A 21938-nucleotide genomic window follows, 5' to 3' on the forward strand; every position below is an offset into this window, starting at 1 on the left:
AGACCCATCTCTCGATTTAAGGTCTTGGGCCCATTAAAAACGCATTTATTGTACGATTTTGCCGAGATTTGGTATAACGAGCTGTGTTAAGCCCTTCGAAATCCTTCTTCAATTTGGCCCCGATTGGTTCAGATTTGGATATAGCTGCCATATAGATCGATCTCTCGATTTAAGGTCTTGGGCCAATAAAAGGCACATTTATTGTCCGAAGTCGCCGAGATTTGGTATAACGAGCCTTGTTAAGCCCTTCGAAAACCTTCTTCAATTTAACCCAGATCGGTCCAGAGTTGGATAGCTGGCATATAGACCGATCTCCCGATTTAAGGTTTTGGGGCCATAAAAGGCACATTTATTGTCCGATATCGCCGAAATTTGGGACAGTGAGTTGTGTTAGGGCTTTCGATATCTTTCTGCAACTTGGCCATGGCCGGTCCAGATTTCAATATAGCTGCAATATGGACCGATCTCTCGATTTAAGGTCTTGACCCCATAAAAGATGCATTTATTGTCCGATTTCGCCGAAATTTGTAACAGTAACTTATGCTAGGCTTTTCGACATCCGTGTCGTATATAGTTCAGATCGGTCTATATTTGGATATACCTGTCAATATTTTGTTCTACAAACTTGAACAATGACTTGTACTTATCAGACCACTCATTGTCCGTGCCGAATTTTGTTCTAATGGGACCATATTTCGATTTAGTTGCTTATGCACTTTTCACCGGATTATGTCGACAGATGGTTTACATATATATCCGAGGTGGTGGGTATCTAAAGTTCGGCCCGGCCGAAATTAATGCCTTTTTACTTGTTTTTTATGTTTATTTAAATTTTTGTACATAGGATGGGGGGCATACTAATTTCGGCATTCTGTTTGTAACTACTCGAAATATTCGTCTGAGACCCCATAAAGTATATATATTCTTGATCGTCGCGACATTTTATGTCGATCTAGCCATGTCCGTCTGTCTGTCCGTCTGTCTGTCGAAAGCACGATAACTTTCGAAGGAGTAAAGGTAGCCGCTTGAAATTTAGCACAAATACTTCTTATTAGTGTAGGTCGGTTGGTATTGTAAATGGGCAATATCGGTCCATGTTTTGATGTAGCTGTCATATAAACCGATCTTGGGTCTTGACTTCTTAAGCCTCTAGAGTGCGCAATTCTTATCCGATTTGAATGAAATTTTGCACAAAGTGTTTTGTTATAATATCTAATAACTGTGCCAAGTATGGTTCAAATCGGTCCATAACCTGATATAGCTGTGGATTTGACTTCTTGAGCTTCTAGAGGGCGCAATTCCTATCCGATTTGGCTGAAATTTTGCATGACGTATTTTATTATGACTTTCAACAACTGTGTCAAATAAGGTTCAAATCGGTTCATAACCTGATATAGCTGCCATATAAACTGATCTGGGATCTTGACTTCTTGAGCCTCTAGAGGTCGCAATTATTATCCGATTTGCCTGAAATTTTGTACGACGGATCCTCTCATGACCAGCACGCTCATGACCAGCATGCTAACTTTCGAAGGAGTAAAGCTAGCCTTTTGAAATTTTGCACAATTACGTTTGATCAGTGTAGAACGGTCGGTCCATAGCTGCCATATAAACCGATATTGGATCTTGACTTCTCGAACCACTAGAGGCGCATGTCTTATCCAATTTGGCTGAAATTTGCATGAAGTGTTTTGTTATAACTTCCAATAACTATACTAAGTATGATTCAAATCGGTCAATAACCTGATATAACTCCCATATAAACCGATCTTGGGTCTTGACTCCTTGAGCCACTAGAGAGCGCAATTCTTATCCGATTTGGCTGAAATTTTGAAAAAAAGTGTTTTATTATGATTTCCAACAACTGTGCTATGTATGGTTCAAAGTGGTCTATAACCTAATATGGCGGCCAATTAGACTTCTAGAGCCACTAGAGGGCGCAATTCTCATCCTATTTGGCTGAAATTTTGCATGAGATGTTTGTTATGACTTCCAACAACTGTGCTAAGTATGGTTCAAATCGGTGCACAACTTGACACAGCTGTCATATAAACCGATCAGAGATATTGACTTCTTATGCCTCTAGAGGGCGCAATTCTTACCCGATTTGGCTGAAATTTTGTACAACAGCTTTTCTCATAAACTTCAACATAGGTGTCATATATGGTCTGAATCAATCTATAGCTTGATACACCTCCTATATAAACCGATCTCCCGATTATACTTCTTGAGCCCCTAAAAGGCGCAATTCTTATCCCAATGGACTGAACTATTACCCAATGACTTCTACTTTTCCTATGGCCTTCAACATTCAATTCATTTATGGACCGAACCTGACTATAACTATTGGGTTGCCCAAAAACGGCTTGTGACTCTGTAATTGCATTCTTTCTTCTGTCAGTTATCAGCTGTTACTTTTAGCTTGCTTTAGAAAAAAAGTGTAAAAAAGTATATTTGATTAAAGTTCATTCTAAGTTTTATTAAAAATGCATTTACTTTCTTTTAAAAAATCCGCAATTACTTTTTGGGCAACCCAATAATATATATAATCGGACAAGGGAATCGAGGGTCAGCGTTTATGGGTAAAATTTGTTCATTGGTTTGAAATACAGTTTCGCCCAAAATTTGTTATGTAAAGATATCCCAGAATTTAAGGAAAAACTTGCCTCAAGCTACGCCTTGCAATAAAACACACTGCTCTTGGGGTTATTACGCACAACATTCGTTTTGGGACGATTCTACTCTAGCGTCATGGGAGCCTACATATGAATAAGCCATATTTATGCTAAACATTTCACACAACTGTTTATGCCGCGCTTATGCTATTTTAATGGGTGAACCATAAGTTGGTATCAATACCTTATTGAAAAATCTTTCTTCTCTCATTATAAACACTCAACTATTGGATGAATGGTATACTGAAAGAACTGCAATCCTTGAATAAATACATGATCATAGGGCATTCTACGACTACAGGACGGTGACCATTTGTCAAATAAATTAATTCACTCTTAAGATGGCACACCCTGTTGTTTCTTTTAATTTCTTTCTTTGATGAAACTTTCTTTATAATTTGTTTGGCCAGACACAGACAAACAAAAAAAAAACAAATGTGCACTGATAAGAAGATTGCCTGCTTGTTTCCTTGTTTTATTAAAATTTCAAGGAATTTCATTATTTTTTTCATTTTCATTTCGAATGAAGAAATAAATCTTAAATATTGTGATTTTTATGCAGAAATGTTTTTCTTCTTTAAAGTGTGTCATGTAGCGGTAACTTTGTTTCACGAATGATATGCAATATTCCAGACAAGACATAAACAAGGTACTAAAGAAACTTTTGATATACAACAAAAAAATTCTAATTCATTTAAGTAGTGAGTGTGAAGTGAACAGATAAAAGCTTGCTTAGTTAGGCTGGGCTGAATCTTAGAAATACTTAACTAATTTTGTCCAAAAAAAAAAAAAAAAAAAAAAAACAGAAAATTCAAAATTTTAGACCAAACCCATTTTCATGGGCGATTCCACCAACAGAGGTTTATCGGGTCGAAGATTTTTATTAATTCCATAGTGGGAATTCTCTTTGAAATATTCCCGATGATAATCAAAGACTTTATTAAATTCCTGGACTAACTTTGGCAAAGAACCATTTTCGCCACCATATTCTTCAGGCAAATATTGAAGGGGTATGATGTCCGTGATATTGCTCAAATTTTTTCCACTTATGAAAACCTTAAAATAGAAACAAGGTTTAATACAGGTAGCAGTTTGTTCTTCAGATGGCAGAATCAAAATCTGTTGTCACTTCAAAAGAAAATTTAGTTTGAAAGACTTCTTTCAATTGGCTACCCCAGTATTGCAATATAATAACTTACCTTTTGTCTAAATTCAGAAGACATAGATTTGAGGTAAGGTTTAAAAAATTCCTCCGCTTCTGGAGGAACATTGAAAAAGCAAAAACACTTTGTGTGCAAGGGTAGAGCCTTCTCATAGAACGCTGCAAGCTTTTTCAATAGACTTGGTGTATACTGGCGTATGTGGCCAAATGAAAGCTGGCCCATATCCAGCAAATATACCACTCCACATATACAGGCATAGGCATCGTTCATGATAAATGTTTCAATGGTAGCCTCACAAATAGCAATGACTTCCTCCATAGAATATTTCTCATGTGGATACAAATAACGATAGACTACAATACGAGGCCCACAACCATTCAAGGGTTTTGGCAGTGCGGATACACAGCTGAAATTGGATGAAACTCTTAGGCATCAAAAAATAAAGTTCTTGACAATTGCGAAAATATTACCCCATATTGTGAATTTCTCGAAATTTTTGGCTGTCCACATTTACAACATCGAAACAATCTGGAAAATTGTTCTTTAGGGTGTAAAAGTTCAATAACTTGTCTTGGGCCTCAGTCAGATTATATTTGCAGGCTCGCAGGAATTGTATAAGGAACTGATCATCACTGCGGATCTTCAGATCATATTGTTGTTGCTCAATCCAAGACTTAAGCTTCTCTAAGGACTGAAGTATCTTGCTTGTGTCCTCATTCAGCTCTTTGTTAGCAATTTTTTGCAATTCTTCACTGAGAGGTTTGATGTTTACCATTGCCGATAGCGAGGTGTTTACAACAGGTTTGAATAAAAAGTAAAACGCTTTTTTGCGAGTTACGAATTTATAGCAACTTTTAAGGTTAAGCCCTCTAATGATGAGGTTGCACATCATTTGACATATGAGGGTACAATAATTAATTCAAATTGATAATAGGCTAAAACAGTAGGTCAACTTTATTGACAATATTCTTTAGTTGCATAAAATTATATTTAAAACAATACACTAGCCATACTGAGAAAAATGATTCGACAATGTCAAAAGACGCAGACTAGAGAACTACCGTCAGTAAATCTGGTTAACCAGAAGTCTTTCGGGTCAACGCAGTCCGAGTTAAGGGCTTGGGAGTCCAACGTGCATGTTATACTGTGAAACAGCGACCCTGACCTAATCTAACAGACGCAGCACATAATAAATCCAAGAAATTGTAAAAAGCCCACCCATTTTTTTATACTTTTTAAAAAAATTGTATCTTACCGAATCAAAGGAGAATATAAAGCTTACCTAAAAAGAGAAGAATAAGAACACAAAGGCTTAAATAGATGTATACTACGGACAAAGCTAAAGATAATTTCTAATTTAAAATATATATATTGGGTTGCCTAAAAAGTAATTGCGGATTTTTTAAAAGAAAGTAAATGCATTTTTAATAAAACTTAGAATGAACTTTAATCAAATATATAATTGCCATTTTTTTCGATAACCTTTTGCCATCTTCCTGGCAAATTTAGTATTCCACGCTCATAGAACTTCTGGCCTTTATCTGCAAAAAACTGAACCAAGTGCGATTTTATAGCCTCATCATTGCCGAAAGTTTTACCATTTAAGGAGTTCTGCAAAGATCGAAATAAATGGTAGTCTGATGGTGCAAGGTTAGGGCTATATGGTGGATGCATCAAAAGTTCCCAGCCAAGCTCACCCAGTTTTTGGCGAGTGAACAAAGATGTGTGCGGTCTAGCGTTGTTCTGGTGGAATATGACACCTTTACGATTGACCAAATCTGGTCGCTTCTCCTTGATGGCTGTAATAAATTTGTCCAATTGTTGACAGTAAACATCCGAATTAATCGTTTGGTTCCTTGGAAGCAGCTCAAAATATGCCACACCCTTCCAATCCCACCAAATAGACAGCATAACCTTCTTTTGGTGGATATCAGCCTTTGAAGTGGTTTGAGCTGGTTCACCATGCTTGGACCATGATCGTTTTCGACTAACGTTGTTGTAAACTATCCATTTTTCATCTCCAGTTATGATTCGTTTTAAAAACGGATCGAATTCATTGCGTTTAAGGTGCATATAACAAGAAATTCATTTAACAAACCCAATCAGTTTGTTAAATGAATTTCTTTCAATACACGTAGGTACCCAAATATCAAGCTTTTTCACCAGTCCAAGACTTTTTATGTGATAATGAACGGTTGATTTTGGTATATTTAACTTCTCTCCTATCTCACGCTCAGTTACCTGACGATCCAATTCGATTAATGCTTTGACTTGGTCAAAAATCTCCAGAACGGAATTTGCGAAACTAATTTTGACACTGTCTTTATCATCATACACATCTCGTAACTTTTTAGCAACCTGCTCCGCGTTTTTTCCTTTACGCAAATAATAAAGTAAAATATGACGAAAATGCTCCTTTGTGGGCTCCATATTAAAATTGACGCCAAACAAACAAATGTAAACAAAATTTCGCGCAATTTTTTCTAAAGCAAGCTAAAAGTAACAGCTGATAACTGACAGAAGAAAGAATGCAATTACAGAGTCACAAGCCGTTGAAAAAATTTGTCAACGCCGACTATATATATATGTGGATATCAGCCTTTGAAGTGGTTTGAGCTGGTTCACCATGCTTGGACCATGATCGTTTTCGACTAACGTTGTTGTAAACTATCCATTTTTCATCTCCAGTTATGATTCGTTTTAAAAACGGATCGAATTCATTGCGTTTAAGGTGCATATAACAAGCGTTGATTGGGTTTGTTAAATGAATTTCTTTCAATACATGTGGTACCCATATTAAAATTGACGACAAACAAACAAATGTAAACAAAATTTCGCGCAGAAGAAAGAATGCAATTACAGAGTCACAAGCCGTTGAAAAAATTTGTCAACGCCGACTATATTACCGACAATTACTTTTTGAGCAACCCAATATATATAATATTTAAAAATATTTAAATAATATATAAAGAAGTAAGAGCGTGCTATCGACCGGGCCGAATCTTATATACCCTCCACCATGGTCGCATCTGTCGATTTCTGTGCGCAGTATCTGTTTTTAGGCAAACAAAGTTCAATGCATAAGGACGGAGGAGCGGCTATATCAAGTTATAGTCCGATTCGGGGCTCAAGAAGCGAAATCGGGAGATCGGTTTATATGGGAGCTGTATCAAGCTATAGATCGATTCTGAACATATTGCACACGTATGTTTAAGGCCATGGGAGGAGCCGTTGTACAAAATTTGTGCCAAATCGGATGAGAATTGCGCTCTCTAGAGGCTCAAGAACTCAAGACTCAAGATCGGTTTATATGGCAGCTATATCAGGTTATAGACCGATTTGAACCATACTTGCCACAGTTGTTGGAAGTGACATCAAAACACAATGTACAAAATTTCAATCAAATCGGACGAGAATTGCGCCCTCTAGAGGCTCAAGAAGTCAAGACCCAAGATCGGTTTATATGGCAGCTGTATCTGGTTATGGACCGATGTGGCCCATTTACAATACCGACCTACACTAATAAAAAGTATTTGTGCAAAATTTCAGCTAGCTCTACTCCTTCAAAAGTTAGCGTGCTTTCGACAGATAGATGGACGGACTTTCTAACTAACTTTCGAAACAGTAAAGCTAGGCGCTTGAAATTTTGCACAAATACTTCCTACTAGTGTAGGTTGGTTGGGATTGTAAATGGGCCAAATCGGTCCATGTTTTGATATAGCTGCCATATAAACCGATCTTGCAATTCGACCGACCGCAATTCTCGTCCAATTTAACTAAAATTGTGCATGTGCTCTTTTGGTATCACTTCCAACAACTGTGCTAAGTATGGTTTAAATCGGTCCATGTTTTGATATAGCTGCCATATAAACCGATCTTGTGTCTTGACTTCTTGAGCCTCTAGAGGGCGCAATTTTCGTCCGATTTGACTGAAATTTTGCACGTAGTGTTTTGGTATCACTTCCAACAAGTGTTTTAAGTATGATTCAAATCGGTTCATAATCTGGTATAGCTGTCATATAAACCGATCTTGTGTTTTGACTCCTTAAGCCTCTAGAGGGCGCAATTCTCGTTCGATTTGACTGAAATTTTGCATGAGTTGTTTTGTTATGACTTCCAATGACTGTGCTAAGTATGGCGCAAATCGGTTCATAATCTGATATAGCTGCCATATAAACCGATCTTGTATCTTGAATTTTTGAGCCTCTAGAGGGCGCAATTCTCGTCCGTTTGGATTTGAAATTTTGCACGTAGTGTTTTGGTATCACTTCCAACAACTGTGTTGAGTATGATTCAAATCGGTTCATAACCTGATATAGCTGCCATATAATCCGAACTGGAATCTTGACTTCTTGAGACTCTAGAGGGCGTAATTCTTATCCGATTTGGATTTGAAATTTTGCATGAAATGTTTTGTTATGATTTCCAACAACTGTGCTAAGTATGGTTCAAATCGGTCTAACTCTATAATCTAAGGACTTGACTTACAGAGCCTCTAGAGGGCGCACTTCATATCAGATTTTTTTGAAATTTTGCACATATCATTTTGGCATAATTTTCAACAACTGTACTAGGTATGGTTCAAATGGGTCCATAACCCGATATAGCTTCTCTATAAATGGATCTTGAATCTTGACTTCTTGAGACACTAGAAGGAGCAATTCTTACCCGATTTTGGCTAAAATTTTTCACAGCGTGTTTTGTCTTGACTTCGAACAACTATGCCAAATATGGTTCAAATCGGTCTATGACTTGATATAGCTGCCACATAAACCGATCTTCATGGGCCTCCAGAGGGCGCAGTTATCATCCGATTTGATTGAAATTTTATCCAACGGCTTCTCCCATAACCTTCAACATACGTGGCAAATATGGTTTGAATCGGTTTATAGCCTGATACAGCTCCCCTTTAAACCGATCTCCCTATTTTGCTTTTTGAGCCCCTAAAGGGCCCAATTCTTATTCGATTTGGCTGAAATTTTACATAATGACTTCTACTATGGTCTCTGAATCGGACCATAACTAGATATAGCACCAATAACATTGCAATTCTTTTCTTTTATCCTTTGTTCGCCTAAAAGTAGATACCGGGAAATGAACTCGACAAATGCGAACGATGGTGGAGGGTGTATGAGATTCGACCCGGCCGAACTTTGCACGCTTTTACTTCTTATCTTTAAATGACTTCAACATGAGGTTATCAGATAATACGCAGTAATAATGCATTGCAATTGTTTCAGTTTTTTTTTTTAAGAATATTCTTTAAGATATCTGGATTTGCGGCCATTAATCGCATTGTATTGCAATATCGCACCTTGAAATAAAGTCGAAAAAGATGGACAAACCGACTCGTAAAGAACCTACGCTAATGCCATGATATTGTATTATTGTATGATAATACTTAACAAGAGCAAACGCAGTTGTTGTATTTAAAACCCTTAACTATTTCAATGTCGTGGTTCCTACGACATCGATACTCTGCGTTAACGCAAAGGGATTCATAAAAAATATTTTTCGCTCGAACACTCTAAACACTGCCTGATCATCATTTGAAAATAACCACAGTACTTCCACAGGTTGAAGCTATTTTAGAGAATATGTCAACACAAACATTTATTAATTTTTCCCTTTTGAGCGACAAAATAACCCAACTTTAAGACATCATTTCCTAAAGACAATATTAAATCGGTCTAAATCAGTCTAAATCGATAATTCAAGATTTGGCAATCCAGATTAAAAATTTTTTAAAGTGAATCACCTTAGACCAAGCCAATGACTGCTGATAGGTTGAATACGACGATTTTCATTGTTGACATACTGCATCTAATCAAAAAAAAATTTCCTGCAGCAGTTGATAAATCAAACCCGTGGTGTCTACATTCTAATAATTCTACGCTATTTTGTTAATTAAAAATATAAAAGATTATCAAATATGTCTAAAATTCAGCCTTTAAAGCCAGAATTGCAAAGAATTGCCAATGAAGAATTAAATGAAATTCCTCAGAGAATACCAAATTATTTACAAAAATTAAAGCAATGGATAACAGATCAGTCACATCTTAAAGCCCGAACTGATGATCAATTTCTAGTGCAATTCCTTAGACACAGCCATTACAATTTGGAAGAGGCTAAACGAAGAATCGAAGTGTTCTTAACATACAAAACAAAATTTCCAAGTGAAGTACAGTTCGTTAGCAACAGATTTCGAGAAATTTATAATTTGGGGTAAGAGCATGACGATAATAACTTTTTCATTTATAATCAAAAAAAAAAAATAAATAAATAAAATCTTTTTTACTTATAACTCAAAAAAAAAAAATAAAAATCCCCATAGTTGTGTTACACCGCTGCCTATCCCCCTAAATGATTGTGGTTCCCGGATTGTATTCTACCGCTATTTGTATTCCCCCAAAATCTATCGAATTGAAGAAATTTTGGTTGTATGCAACGCATTGAATGAGTCGCTTATCCTTAGCGATCCTTATGCTTGTATATGTGGCATTATCTTTGTTTTTGATATGTCCTCCGCCTCAATGGCACACATTCGGCATTATACCCCAGCTGTTGTACGGCGCCTTGTGGAATTCTATGAAAAATCCCTACCCCTAACAATTCGCAAAATTTGTTTTGTCAATGTTCCATTGGGAGCGGAACATTTGTTCAAATTGCTTTCACTCTTCCTTGGCGAAGAACTGAGGCGCAGGGTAAGTACATATGTGAATTGGCCTAAATGGAGATATGTTCCTAGTCTGTAAATATTTTTTTTATTTTTAACTTGACAGCTTTTCATTTGCGGTCAAAATATGACTAAACTAACTGAACAGATTCCCCAGAAGTATTTACCTGAAGACTATGGTGGCTCCAATGGCAACTTGGACCAACTTGTTAAAGATAATGACAAAATTTGGAATGTAAATCATAAATATTTTGAAGAGGACTACATGTACGGTATAATTCAAAATAGACACCCAAGGAAAGCAAATGATATTGGTGGTCTATTAAAAAATTCTTAGAATTTTTTACTAAAGACATAAAATCCATGAAAAAGGTCCAAAAGACCATGGAATTTTCCCCATTTGAAATTTTGTCGAAATACTAAATATTAATAAATATTTTTATCTTTATTCAGTTTGATGCCACGAATTGACGATTTATTGTATCGCTTAGTCACGCTTTAAGTTTTTGCAAACCCATAAAAAACCTCTCTTCGCCTCAATGGTAGTTAAAGAAGGCTTATGTTCTTAATTTCCCGCAAAACTATTCCAATACATTTGGAATATGGTCTTAATTCCAAACATGTTCGGCAACTGTTTATTTATTTAACCACAAGAAGACACTCTTATACTCATGCGCTCCAAAGGTAATTAGAATTTTAATTACCTGGATTGGCGTGGTTACTGCGAATAAATAAAGTATGCAAATTTAAGTTCTATGTATCACAAGCAACATAACAGAGTGTAGTAAAAAAAAAAAACATTTCATAAATTCGACGAAAAATCATTGTCCATACGACCATCGGAATAACATACAATACAATTTAATTTAGGGAAAATGGGGATAGTGATGCATGACTGGATGATTAATCCTAACCGCAACATTACCATCAGGCTTATTAATCATTATGAGCTGTTTTCGAAATGTTTACTTTATGATTTTTCAGTCAACTGCTTGTGGTGTAGTAGAGTGAAAAGTGGACAAAGATACATTATCGCCACTACGTGTTGCGAGTTCTTAATGAGCCTAACATGCGTTGGCCACTCCAAAATTTTATTAAACCTGCATACTTTAAATAACAGACAAGTCAGACAACGGGTCAAACGGCCTCAAAGCGATGAAGACAAGCAGACAAAGGAAGAAAGGGACCTCCCAGAAGGCAACTGTATGTACATGACGTATAGGAATATATCTCACACACGTTTGTGGAGTTTGTGGTATTTATTTTGAAAACATTTGTGTAAATATCATCTTTAGCTCGAGCTAATATTTTATTGGATGGGACCATTCTCTTTGTTAAAAAATGTATCGTTTTAGAAGGTCTAAACTACATATTACTTAAACTATGTTTTCCTTCGGAACTAAAACAACGGCTTCCTTAGGGAAAGGGTACAAAACTACCCTTTCCTTTGGAAACGGGTACTGAAGCTACCCTTTCCTTTAAGAGAGCGTACTAAAATTCCGTTTTACTTTGGCAAAGGGTACTAAAACCACCCTTTCCTTTGGGAAAGAGCACTAAACTAAAGGGTGATTTTTTTGAGGTTAGGATTTTCATGCATTAGTATTTGACAGATCACGTGGGATTTCAGACATGGTGTCAAAGAGAAAGATGCTCAGTATGCTTTGACATTTCATCATGAATAGACTTACTAACGAGCAACGCTTGCAAATCATTTTCAGTGAATGGGCCCTAGAAAAGTTGGCAGAAAATCCGCTTTTTTATCGACAAATTTTGTTCAGCGATGAGGCTCATTTCTGGTTGAATGGCTACGTAAATAAGCAAAATTGCCGCATTTGGAGTGAAGAGCAACCAGAAGCCGTTCAAGAACTGGTGTGGTTTTACGCTGGTGGAATCGTTGGACCGTATTTTTTCAAAGATGCTGTTGGACGCAACGTTACGGTGAATGAACACATTTCGAACCGAACACTGATTATGGTAATAAAATTCAATGATTTGCAAGCGTTGCTCGTTAGTAAGTCTATTCATGATGAAATGTCAAAGCATACTGAGCATCTTTCTCTTTGACACCATGTCTGAAATCCCACGTGATCTGTCAAATACTAATGCATGAAAATCCTAACCTCAAAAAAATCATCCTTTAAAACGACCCTTTCCTTTAAGAAAGCGTACTAAAATAACCCTTTACTTTTCTTTGGGAAAGGGTTCTAAAATGACTCTTTACTTCAGAAAAGGGTACTTAAACTACCCCTTCTTTTGGGAAGCCTTTCCTTTGAGAAAGGTTACTAAAACTACACTTTCCTTTGGGGAAGGCTACTAAAACTACCATTTCTTTTGGGAAAGGGTACTAAAACCACCCTTTCCCTAAGAAAAGGGTACTTAAACAGCCCTTTGCTTTGGGAAAGGGTATTTAAGCTAGCCTTTCCTTTGGGAAAGAGTACTAAAGGGAAAAGGGTACTAAAACTAAACTTTCTTTGGGGAAGGGTACAAAAAATTTATTTTCCTTTGAGGAAGGGTATAAAAACTACAGTTTCTTTTAGGAAAGGGTACTAAAACTACGGCTTCCTTAGGGAAAGGGTACAAAACCACCCTTTCCTTTGGAAAAGAGTACGACACATTTCTTTGGGAAAAAGGCACTAAAACTACCGTTCTCTTTGGAAAAGGGTACTAAAACTACCCTTTACCTTGGAAAAGAGTACTAAAACTAACCTTTACTTTGGTAAGGGGTACTAAAACTACTCTTTCATTTGGGAAAGGATACTAAAGCCACTCTTTCATTTCGGAAAGTGTAATAAAACTACTCTTTCTTTATGGAAAGGGTGCTTAAACTACCCTTTCCTTTGGGAAAGGGTACAAAAAATTTACTTTCCTTTGAGGAAGGGTATAATAACTACAGTTTCTTTTAGGAAAGGGTACTAAAACATACCTATTCTTCGGGAAAGTGTATTAAAACTACCCTTTCCTTTAGGAACGGGTACTTACACATCCATAAAAACTACAGTTTTTATTTTTTTCCCTATTCTTTGGAAAAGTGTACTAAAACTACTCTTTCCTTTAGGAACGGGTACTTACACATCCATAAAAACTACAGTTCCTTTGGGAAATGGTACTAAAACTAACCTTTCCTTTAGGAAAGGGTCCTAAAGCTACGATTTCCTTTGGGAAAGGGTACTAATACTACTACCCTTCTTTCGGGAAAGTGTACTAAAACCACCCTTTCTTTAGGAAAGGGTACTAAAACCACGCTTTACTTTAGGAAAGGGTACTAAAACCACCCTTTCCTTCGGTAAAGGGAACTGAAACTACCCTTTCTTTGTAAAAGGTACTGAAACTACACTTTTCTTTGGGAAAGGGTACTCAAACTACCCTCTCCTTTGGGAAGGGTAACAACCTGTTGCTTTATGAAAAGATACTAAAAGTATCCTTTATTTTGGGGAAGGGTACTAAAACTACCCTTTCCTTTGGGAAAGGGTACTAAAGCTACCATTTCCTTTCGGCAAGGGTGCTAAAACTACACTTTCCTTTGGGAAATGGTACTAAAATTAACCTTTCCTTTAGGAAAGGGTCCTAAAGCTACGCTTTCCTTTGGGAAAGGGTACTAAAAGTACTACCCTTCTTTCGGGAAAGTGTATTAAAACCACCCTTTCTTTGGGAAAGGGTACTCAAACTACCCTTTCCTTTGGGAATGGTAACAACCTGTTGCTTTATGAAAAGATACTAAAAGTATCCTTTAGTTTGGGGAAGGGTACTAAAGCTACAATTTCCTTTGGAAAACTAAGCTTTTCTTTGGGAAAGGGAACTAAAATTACCCTTTCCTAAAGGAAAGGGCTACTAAAGCTACGCTTTCCTTTGGGCAACGGTACTAAAACTACCCTTTCTTTTGGAAAGGGTGCTAAAAGTACCCCTTTGTTTGGGAAAGGGAACTAAAACAAACTTTCTTTTGGGAAAGGGTCCTAAAACAAACTTTTTTTTTTTGGGGAAGGGCACTAAAACTAACCTTCTTTTGCGAAAGTGTACTAAATATACCCTTTCTTTGCAAAAGGTACTAAACAACCCATTCCTTTAGGAAAAGGCACTAAAAATTTCCTTTTCTTTGCGAAAGTGTACTAAAACTACCCTTTCCGTTGGAAAAGGATACTAAAACTACCCTTTCCTTAGGGAGAGGCTACCAAAACCTACCCTTTCTTTGAAAAGAGCAGCCATATATGAGTGATAAACATCGTAGCTCGAAGCGTAACAGGAAGTGTAATTAGAGACGTAGCAGGAAGCGTAGGGGGAACCCTACAATAGATGAAAACGCCATATTCTCAACTGAACCAATTGATTTTAAACAGCTTAAAGGACGTTAAGTTCGGCCGGGCCGAATCTTATGCACCCTCCACCATGGATCGTTCTTTGAATGTCTTTATGAACTTTACAAGATCTATATCAAGTTATAAACTGATAGAACCGTACATTTTTAAAAACAACATGCAAAATTTCAGGTAAATCCAATAACAATTGCACCTTCCAGAATCTCAGGAAGTCAAATTGGGAAGATTGGCCGCTATATCAAGTTATGAACCTATGTAGACCACAATTGCGACCGCTAGAACCTAAGAATTAGATTTTAACCAGACTTGGCATAGTTGTTGTAAGTCTTACTAAAACACCACGTGCAAAATTATTATCAAATCGTGTGGTAATTGCGCTTTCTGGAGGCTCAAGAAATCAAATCCATACTTGGCAGAGTTGTTGGAAAATGGAAAATGCAAATCGGATAAGAATTGCGCCATCTAGAAGCTCAAGATGCCTAATCGGGAGATCGGTTCATATAACAGCTTTATCAAAACACTGGCCGATTTGACCCATATACAATTCCAAACGACCTACGTTAATAAAAATTAATGTAGCGCTTAGCTTTATTCTTTCGAAAGTTTGCGTGCTTTCGACAGGCGGAGGGACGCACAGACGGCAGATGGACGGACAGACAGAGGGACGGAAATGGCTAGATCGACTTAAATTGCCATACAAATTAAGAAAATATATATACTTTATTGGGTCTTACGCGAATATTTCAGGGTGTTACAAACGGAATGACAAAATTAGTTTACCCGTATCCTATAGTGCAAATGCTAATTTGCCTATGAACATTCCATTAAGAAACAGGGGCACACTTCTCACATATCAATGAGTGCAGTCCGATTCAAGTTTAACCTCAATGATAAGGGGCCTACTTTTTATAGCCGAGTCCGAAGGGTCTGCCGCAGTGCGACACCTCTTTGGGGAGAAATTTTTAGCCACCGTAGCGCAAAGGTTGGCATGTCCACCTATGATGCTGAACACCTGGGTTTGAACCCTGGCGAGAACATCGGAAAGAAATTTCAGCGGTGATTATCCCCTCCTAATGCTGGGCACAAACGGCGGAACTCACATACGACCGTGAGGGTACTCCTTGCTACGATTTTGCAGACCCAAAAAAATAGGGAACTTTATCTGGAAATCAACAGGGTTTTCAACGAACATTGGCCGAATTTATGGCTCAGACACTTGAAGCGCTGTAGTTTAAGAGACGGTATTGGCAAGGTGTAGGTACTGCTAGGTTACTCTTGGCACCAGGCATAGGGATGACAACGTAACAGCGACTTTTCCGTTGCTAAGCCCACTTTCGGGGAAGTGAATCCGGAAATCAACAGGGTGGTTAACGAACATTATCGGAATTTATAGCACTTGGAACAGTTGGACTGAAACGTATTTGGAATTTAGGGATAAGAAATCGAAGCCGGATAGGGCGAAGCATGGAATTCCGCTACCTATCCTCATTCCGTTCATTCCGGCATGGATATCGTTTCATATGCGGACGATTATTGCAAGACTTCAGGCCCCCGCGTTTATGACATCTGCAATGGGTTAAACCTCTACCTCACCGATCTAGCGCTGACAAATCTTCAACCACATTGTTCACTACATGAATAACGGAACTACATCGGCAAATGGATGAGACTTGAGGGCAGATAAATTTCGATCACCAACTATCGCAAACATGTTGGTGTTACAATTGGCAGCCTTTACATATCCTTCACATATGCCAATCCCCGGATTCAACTTCTAGTTTGTGGAAATTAACACATTTGCGATAACTGCCTACGTAAAAATAAAAAGACAGCTATGAAACAAATGTTAAAGAATACAAGTAGTGTCAAAATCAAAAGTTCATCCATAATGGAACTAAAAAACCTTCCTATTAGGGCGAAAACAAAAGAATTGCTTCAAACAGAAGTTATGCTTAAGACATTTATTCGAAATTATTAACACTAAATCAAGAGAGCTGTAAAAAGTTGATGTTGCCACTCAGTCATTGGAGAATTCTAAATACTTTTTTACGACTTGATTTTCAATGGAAGCTCTTTAGATACTTGTCTTACAGTTGTAAACAACTTAAATAAGAGATTTTTTCCCCCATTTTTGTGTTTTTTTAATATCCAATTTTAGTGAATCATCAGACAAGTAGTACAACGCTGAAAACAGTCATCTGAGAAAAATGCCTGCAAGTAAGGGCTGCAAGGGCGTAGAGGCTAGATAGGAATATAAAATCAGAAGAGGATGTAAACAGGTGGTGTTAACAGGTGATATGCAATAAATGGTGGTAGGAAGCATAAAATATGTAATTGAATGAAATGCCTTACAAAGAGGAAATTCCCTTTTATATTCCCCACTGCAGGAATTCTGGAGTAAACATCAAAGAAGATAATTACGCGTTGGTAAGTCCCTTGGTATTCCAAAAAAATATTCATTCTTCACAGTAACTATTCACTCTTCAACGGAACTATTCACTATTTTTAATTAATAAAACTTTTCTACAAAAAGAGTTCGCTCTGCGGTATTTAGTTATGTGGTCCGGTATGGAAATAAAGTCGTCAAAAGTTCTTTACTTTCCGTTCAGAACAATTTTACAAAATTTTTTAAATTGGACCACTTTCAGTATTTTTATAGCCACCACCATAGGATGGGGATATACTAATCTAGTCATTACGTTTGTAACACCTCGAAATATTGATCTGCGACCCCATGAAGTGTGTATATTCTGGATCGTCTCGACATTTTGAATCGATCTAGCCATGTCCGTCCGTCCGTCTATCGAAATCACAATATCGGTCAAACGCGTAATGCTAGCGGCTAGAATTTTTGCACAGATTCTTCTTATTTATGTTGATTTTTGGGGATTACAAATGGGCCATGTCGGTTCAGATTTGGATATAGCCCAAACATATGAAAATTGAGCCCCTAGAATCCTCAATTTTCATCAAATTGGCCTTAAATTTGGAACAAAGACTTGTGTTATGACTTCCAACATCCATGCCAAGTATGATGCGAATCCATTCGGAAGCAGATATAGTCCCCATATAAACCAATCCCCGGATTTGACTGCATCAGCCCTTAGAAGCCTAAATTCCCATCCGATTTGGCTGAAGTTTGGAACAAAGACTTGTCTTATGACTTCCAACATCCTTGCCAAGTATGATCCGAATCGGTCTATAAACAGATATAGCCCCCATATAAAACGATCCCCGGATTTGACTTCTTCAGCCCTTGAAGCTTAAAATTTCATCCGATTTGGCTGAAATTTAGAACAAAGTCGTGTGTTATGACTTCCAACATCCACGCCATGTCTATAAACAGATATAGCCCCCATAGAAACCGATTCCCGGATTTGACTTCTTGAGCCTTTAGAAGCCTCAATTTTCATCCGAGGACTTGAGTTATGACTTCCAACATCCATGTCAAGCATTATTCGATTCGATCTATAGACAGATATAGCCCCCATATAACCCGATCCTTGGATTTGACTTCTTCAGCCCTAAGAAGCCTAAGTGTTCATCCGATTTGAGTTGTGACTTCCAACATTCATGCCAAGTATGATTCGAATCGGTCTAGGCTCAATTTTCATCCGATTTGGAAATAAACATGTGTTATGGCTTCCAACATCCATGCCAAGTATGATCCGAATCGGTCTCTAGACAGATATAGCCCCCATATAAACCGATCCCCGGATTTGACTTCTTCAGCCCTTAGTAGCCTAAATTTTAACCTGATTTGGCTGAAGTTTGTCCTAAACCCCAATCTTATGACTTACAATATCAGTGCCAAGTTTTATCCGAATCGGTTAATATGGTGATAGAGGCCCCTCTAAGTACCGATATCCCGATCCCGATATCTTCTTGAGACCAAAATAATTCAAATACAAACTCCGTTAATAAAGGTACATTTTTAGCGGAATCCAATATTCGGCCCGGTCAAATTTGGCACGCTTTCTTGTTAATTTTACAATTTCTGAAAATTCTTAATTTGGCCCAGATCACCTTCCATTTACTATTGAATTTCACTATCTTTAGTTTTTTTCTTATTTTTTTAACTTCTAAACTTCTTCTCATGATTCATCTTCTATTTGACGCCACTGCCTCTCACAAAGCATCATCAGCTGGGCCACCATTAATTCACTCATCGTTTCTTTGTACATCCCCGTTAAGAGTGTGAAAACATATTTTGAAGGATTTATTTGCAATAAAAATCCTTTTCGCATCAACATTTTCCAAACAGTCTTAAATAATTAAGACGAAGTGAACAGCGGTTGTGTGAGTTGGCCAGAAGAACAATATACCTCCAAGTAAAATACATAAAGTTTACCGTCTAATGACTAGAGTTTCAGCTACTGCTCCTACTGCTGCAGTGCATGGTCGTTTGGTTGGTTGAAGTGCTGCATTGCGTGCGAAAGCCATGAAGAAGTCTATGCGAAAGCAATAAAAATCTGCTATTGAAACAATCTGGAAATTGTGGTGGAATCAACACGAACCTTAATAAGATGTGACGTTGGACTAGACGCAAGAGAGTGAGAGAAGAGAAAAAAGGTGAAAGGAAAAGGATGTACCACAATGTTTGCGTCACCTTTTTGTTGGAATATTGCGAAAAGTTGTAAAACGGACTTAACAGGAATTTAAGTCTGATCAACTTTTAAGACAAGCTGCTACCTATCAACGCCCACCCAGAAACCACAATGTAAAAATTCCTCAGCAAGAAAGTTAATTTCGGGTAAATGCATTTTAGACTCAAAAGAAAAAAATACAAACAAATAAAAATGTTTCAAATAAAGATTAGATTATAAGTTGTTAGCCTGAATCGGAATAACTTAGCACGTCCCTTCAGCCGGGTCAAAGACGTTGGATTACAAATTATCTGAGTGGTCTTCAGTCGTTTTCTCGAATTTAGAGATAAAAACATCGAAACTCCCTAGAGAGAAACAGGCAGTTCCCTAAGGTGAGATTATATAATCGAAATTGTAACCTCTACCGCTCATTCCACAGGGAATCGAGATCGTATTCTATGCGAACAATTTTAGGATCCTGTCTTTAAGCACCTCACCCTTCTTGTTGCCTTTTGCACTGCAATAAATTATTGTAGAAGATGTCGGCCACCACATCTTAAGACACATTGTTCGCTCCATGAACGGCAGAAGTATGTCGGAAGTTGGAGGTTAAAGTCGATGTCTATTTGGTGTTACATTTGCCAGCCTTTGAGTGGAGCGGGCGTATTGTTATTTCACTCCCCAAGAATTTTCCTGTAACTCGTTATAGGTCATTATTTTTGGAAGAAAAATTTAAGTCACTCAAGGATAACTGCGATAGAGGTATCCATTAGGCGGTTGATAAGTTGCGTCTGTTTCCAGTGGAGCGGCAGATCTAGAACCCAGGAGTAGGCTTAGAATGGACTCCAAAGACCCAACAGCTGCGTAGCATGTTGTCTGCTACTGAAACCTCGACTGGTGGAGCGGCTGCTCCAGGCTCCACTAACCGACAGACGACTGGTCAGCAAGGGCTTTTGACGAAGACACCTGGTTCGAGTCTAAAGGACAAGGCCGAACCTATTCCTTCTTCGCATGCCTATAATTTGCCTACGCCATCGGCCTTCCCCGGCAAACCAACACGCCCTTTCAGAGGTTGGAATAATAGAAGTTGCATAGCTCTCAGGTTTATTGAGAGGCTTGGGGCGAATGATCCTAAGACTCTCACTGATAAGGAGAGAGATTCCCTAAATTGGACTCGGGAATTCGCTGCGCAGGCTACACCAAAGACTACACGTCTAGATTCGAAAACTGCACCGCAGTCAGCCAAAAGGCTGCGGTCACTTGGAGTGCATCCCATTCCTAAAAGAACTAGGGCGAACAACAGTAAGATGGCTCCAAGAACCTTTGCTAATGTCGCTAGACACAGTTTGGAGATAACAGTTCTCGACAAGGAAGAATAACCGGGCTGCATACCTAGGAATAATTGGAGTGGGATAATCAATAGACTGTCATCAGTATACTCCGAAGTCCTTGCGGAATTTCCTGGATCTCCTCCAGTTTTTGTGACGATGCAGGCTGGTATCGAGGCCGATACAAACTAATTGCCTTCGGCGATCAACGCTCAATTGAAAGGTGTCATTGTGCTCTAAAAAAAGATTGGTGAGATCTGGCCCGGTGCAGCACTAGATTTAGTCAAGAAGGAAGATATTCCTTCTCGACCAATGGCGCATGCTTGGATACCAAGGATTCCCTCAGATCCTGAAGCGATACTTGGAAGACTAAGGGAATGTAATCGCAATCTTTCAACCACCGACTGGAAGATTGGTAGATTGGATAAGGCTGATGGTGATCGGAGACATGTAGTATTCGTACTAAACTGTCAGCTGTCTCGCAGACCTCAACAAGTCTGAAGGGGTTGTCGTGAGGTTAATGGAGTTTTCTCATTGGTCATGTGGCTGACACGGACACTGCGTTATACTTGATACAATATCCGATGAGCCGCTTTTTGATAAAAATTACTGTACCACTATTCCTGATACAACCGATTGGAACTGCGATATCACTGGTAGCAGAAGATACATACGCATGATTCCGAACTAACGACCAGGTGGGCTTTGGGGTGTACTCTAAAGATCTAGAACTGGTCATATCGAAGAGGTTACCCGACCACTGTAGTGTGTATCAAGCAGAGATCCTTGCAATTAAGAAAGTGGTGGAATGGCTAAGATATAATGTCATTACGACGATTGGCATAAATATCTTCTCAGACAGCCACTAAATCCCTGGAGAATGTATTTCTGAACACAAAAACCGCTCTCGAATGACGCAGATCTCTCGACGAAATGGCTGAACAGTTCAAAATTCACCTGTTCCGGGTGCCGGCCCACAAAGATATCCCAGGGGATTCTAAAGCAGACGAGCTTGCGAGACTAGGAACTACATTACACACTCCAGGGACACTGGAATCTGTGGGTATGCCTCCAGCGACATGTAAGCTAAGTTTTCAGGACCAGTCCCGAAGGGAAACGAATGTTAGATGGTCACAAAGAGGGAGCTGTGAGCATTCCAAAACTATGTGGCCTCATCTAGACTTGAAGAGGTCTACTGCT

The 21938-nt window shown here is 38.2% G+C and overlaps 2 protein-coding genes across 4 annotated transcripts in view; one reads left to right on the forward strand and one right to left on the reverse strand.

The window, feature by feature from the left end:
- LOC106085990 (tyrosine-protein kinase Btk29A) overlaps positions 1-21938 on the reverse strand; it is a 491172-nt gene that overhangs the window by 406371 nt on the left and 62863 nt on the right. The gene's annotated exons all lie outside the window — the stretch shown is intronic.
- LOC106085993 (clavesin-2) lies at positions 9534-11205 on the forward strand. 2 transcript variants are annotated; one of them, XM_013250488.2, is made up of 4 exons: positions 9534-10063; positions 10173-10542; positions 10621-10886; positions 10968-11205. In XM_013250488.2, exons 1-3 carry the CDS (start codon positions 9771-9773, stop codon positions 10849-10851), a joined length of 894 nt encoding a protein of 297 aa, XP_013105942.2. In that variant the 5' UTR covers positions 9534-9770; the 3' UTR covers positions 10852-10886; positions 10968-11205. The 2 variants fall into 2 exon arrangements, with proteins under 2 accessions (XP_013105942.2, XP_013105941.2); XM_013250487.2 differs by lacking the exon at positions 10968-11205 and having other exon boundaries at positions 10621-10962.

Source organism: Stomoxys calcitrans, chromosome 3, assembly GCF_963082655.1.
Source record: "Stomoxys calcitrans chromosome 3, idStoCalc2.1, whole genome shotgun sequence".
Classification (NCBI taxonomy): domain Eukaryota; kingdom Metazoa; phylum Arthropoda; class Insecta; order Diptera; family Muscidae; genus Stomoxys; species Stomoxys calcitrans.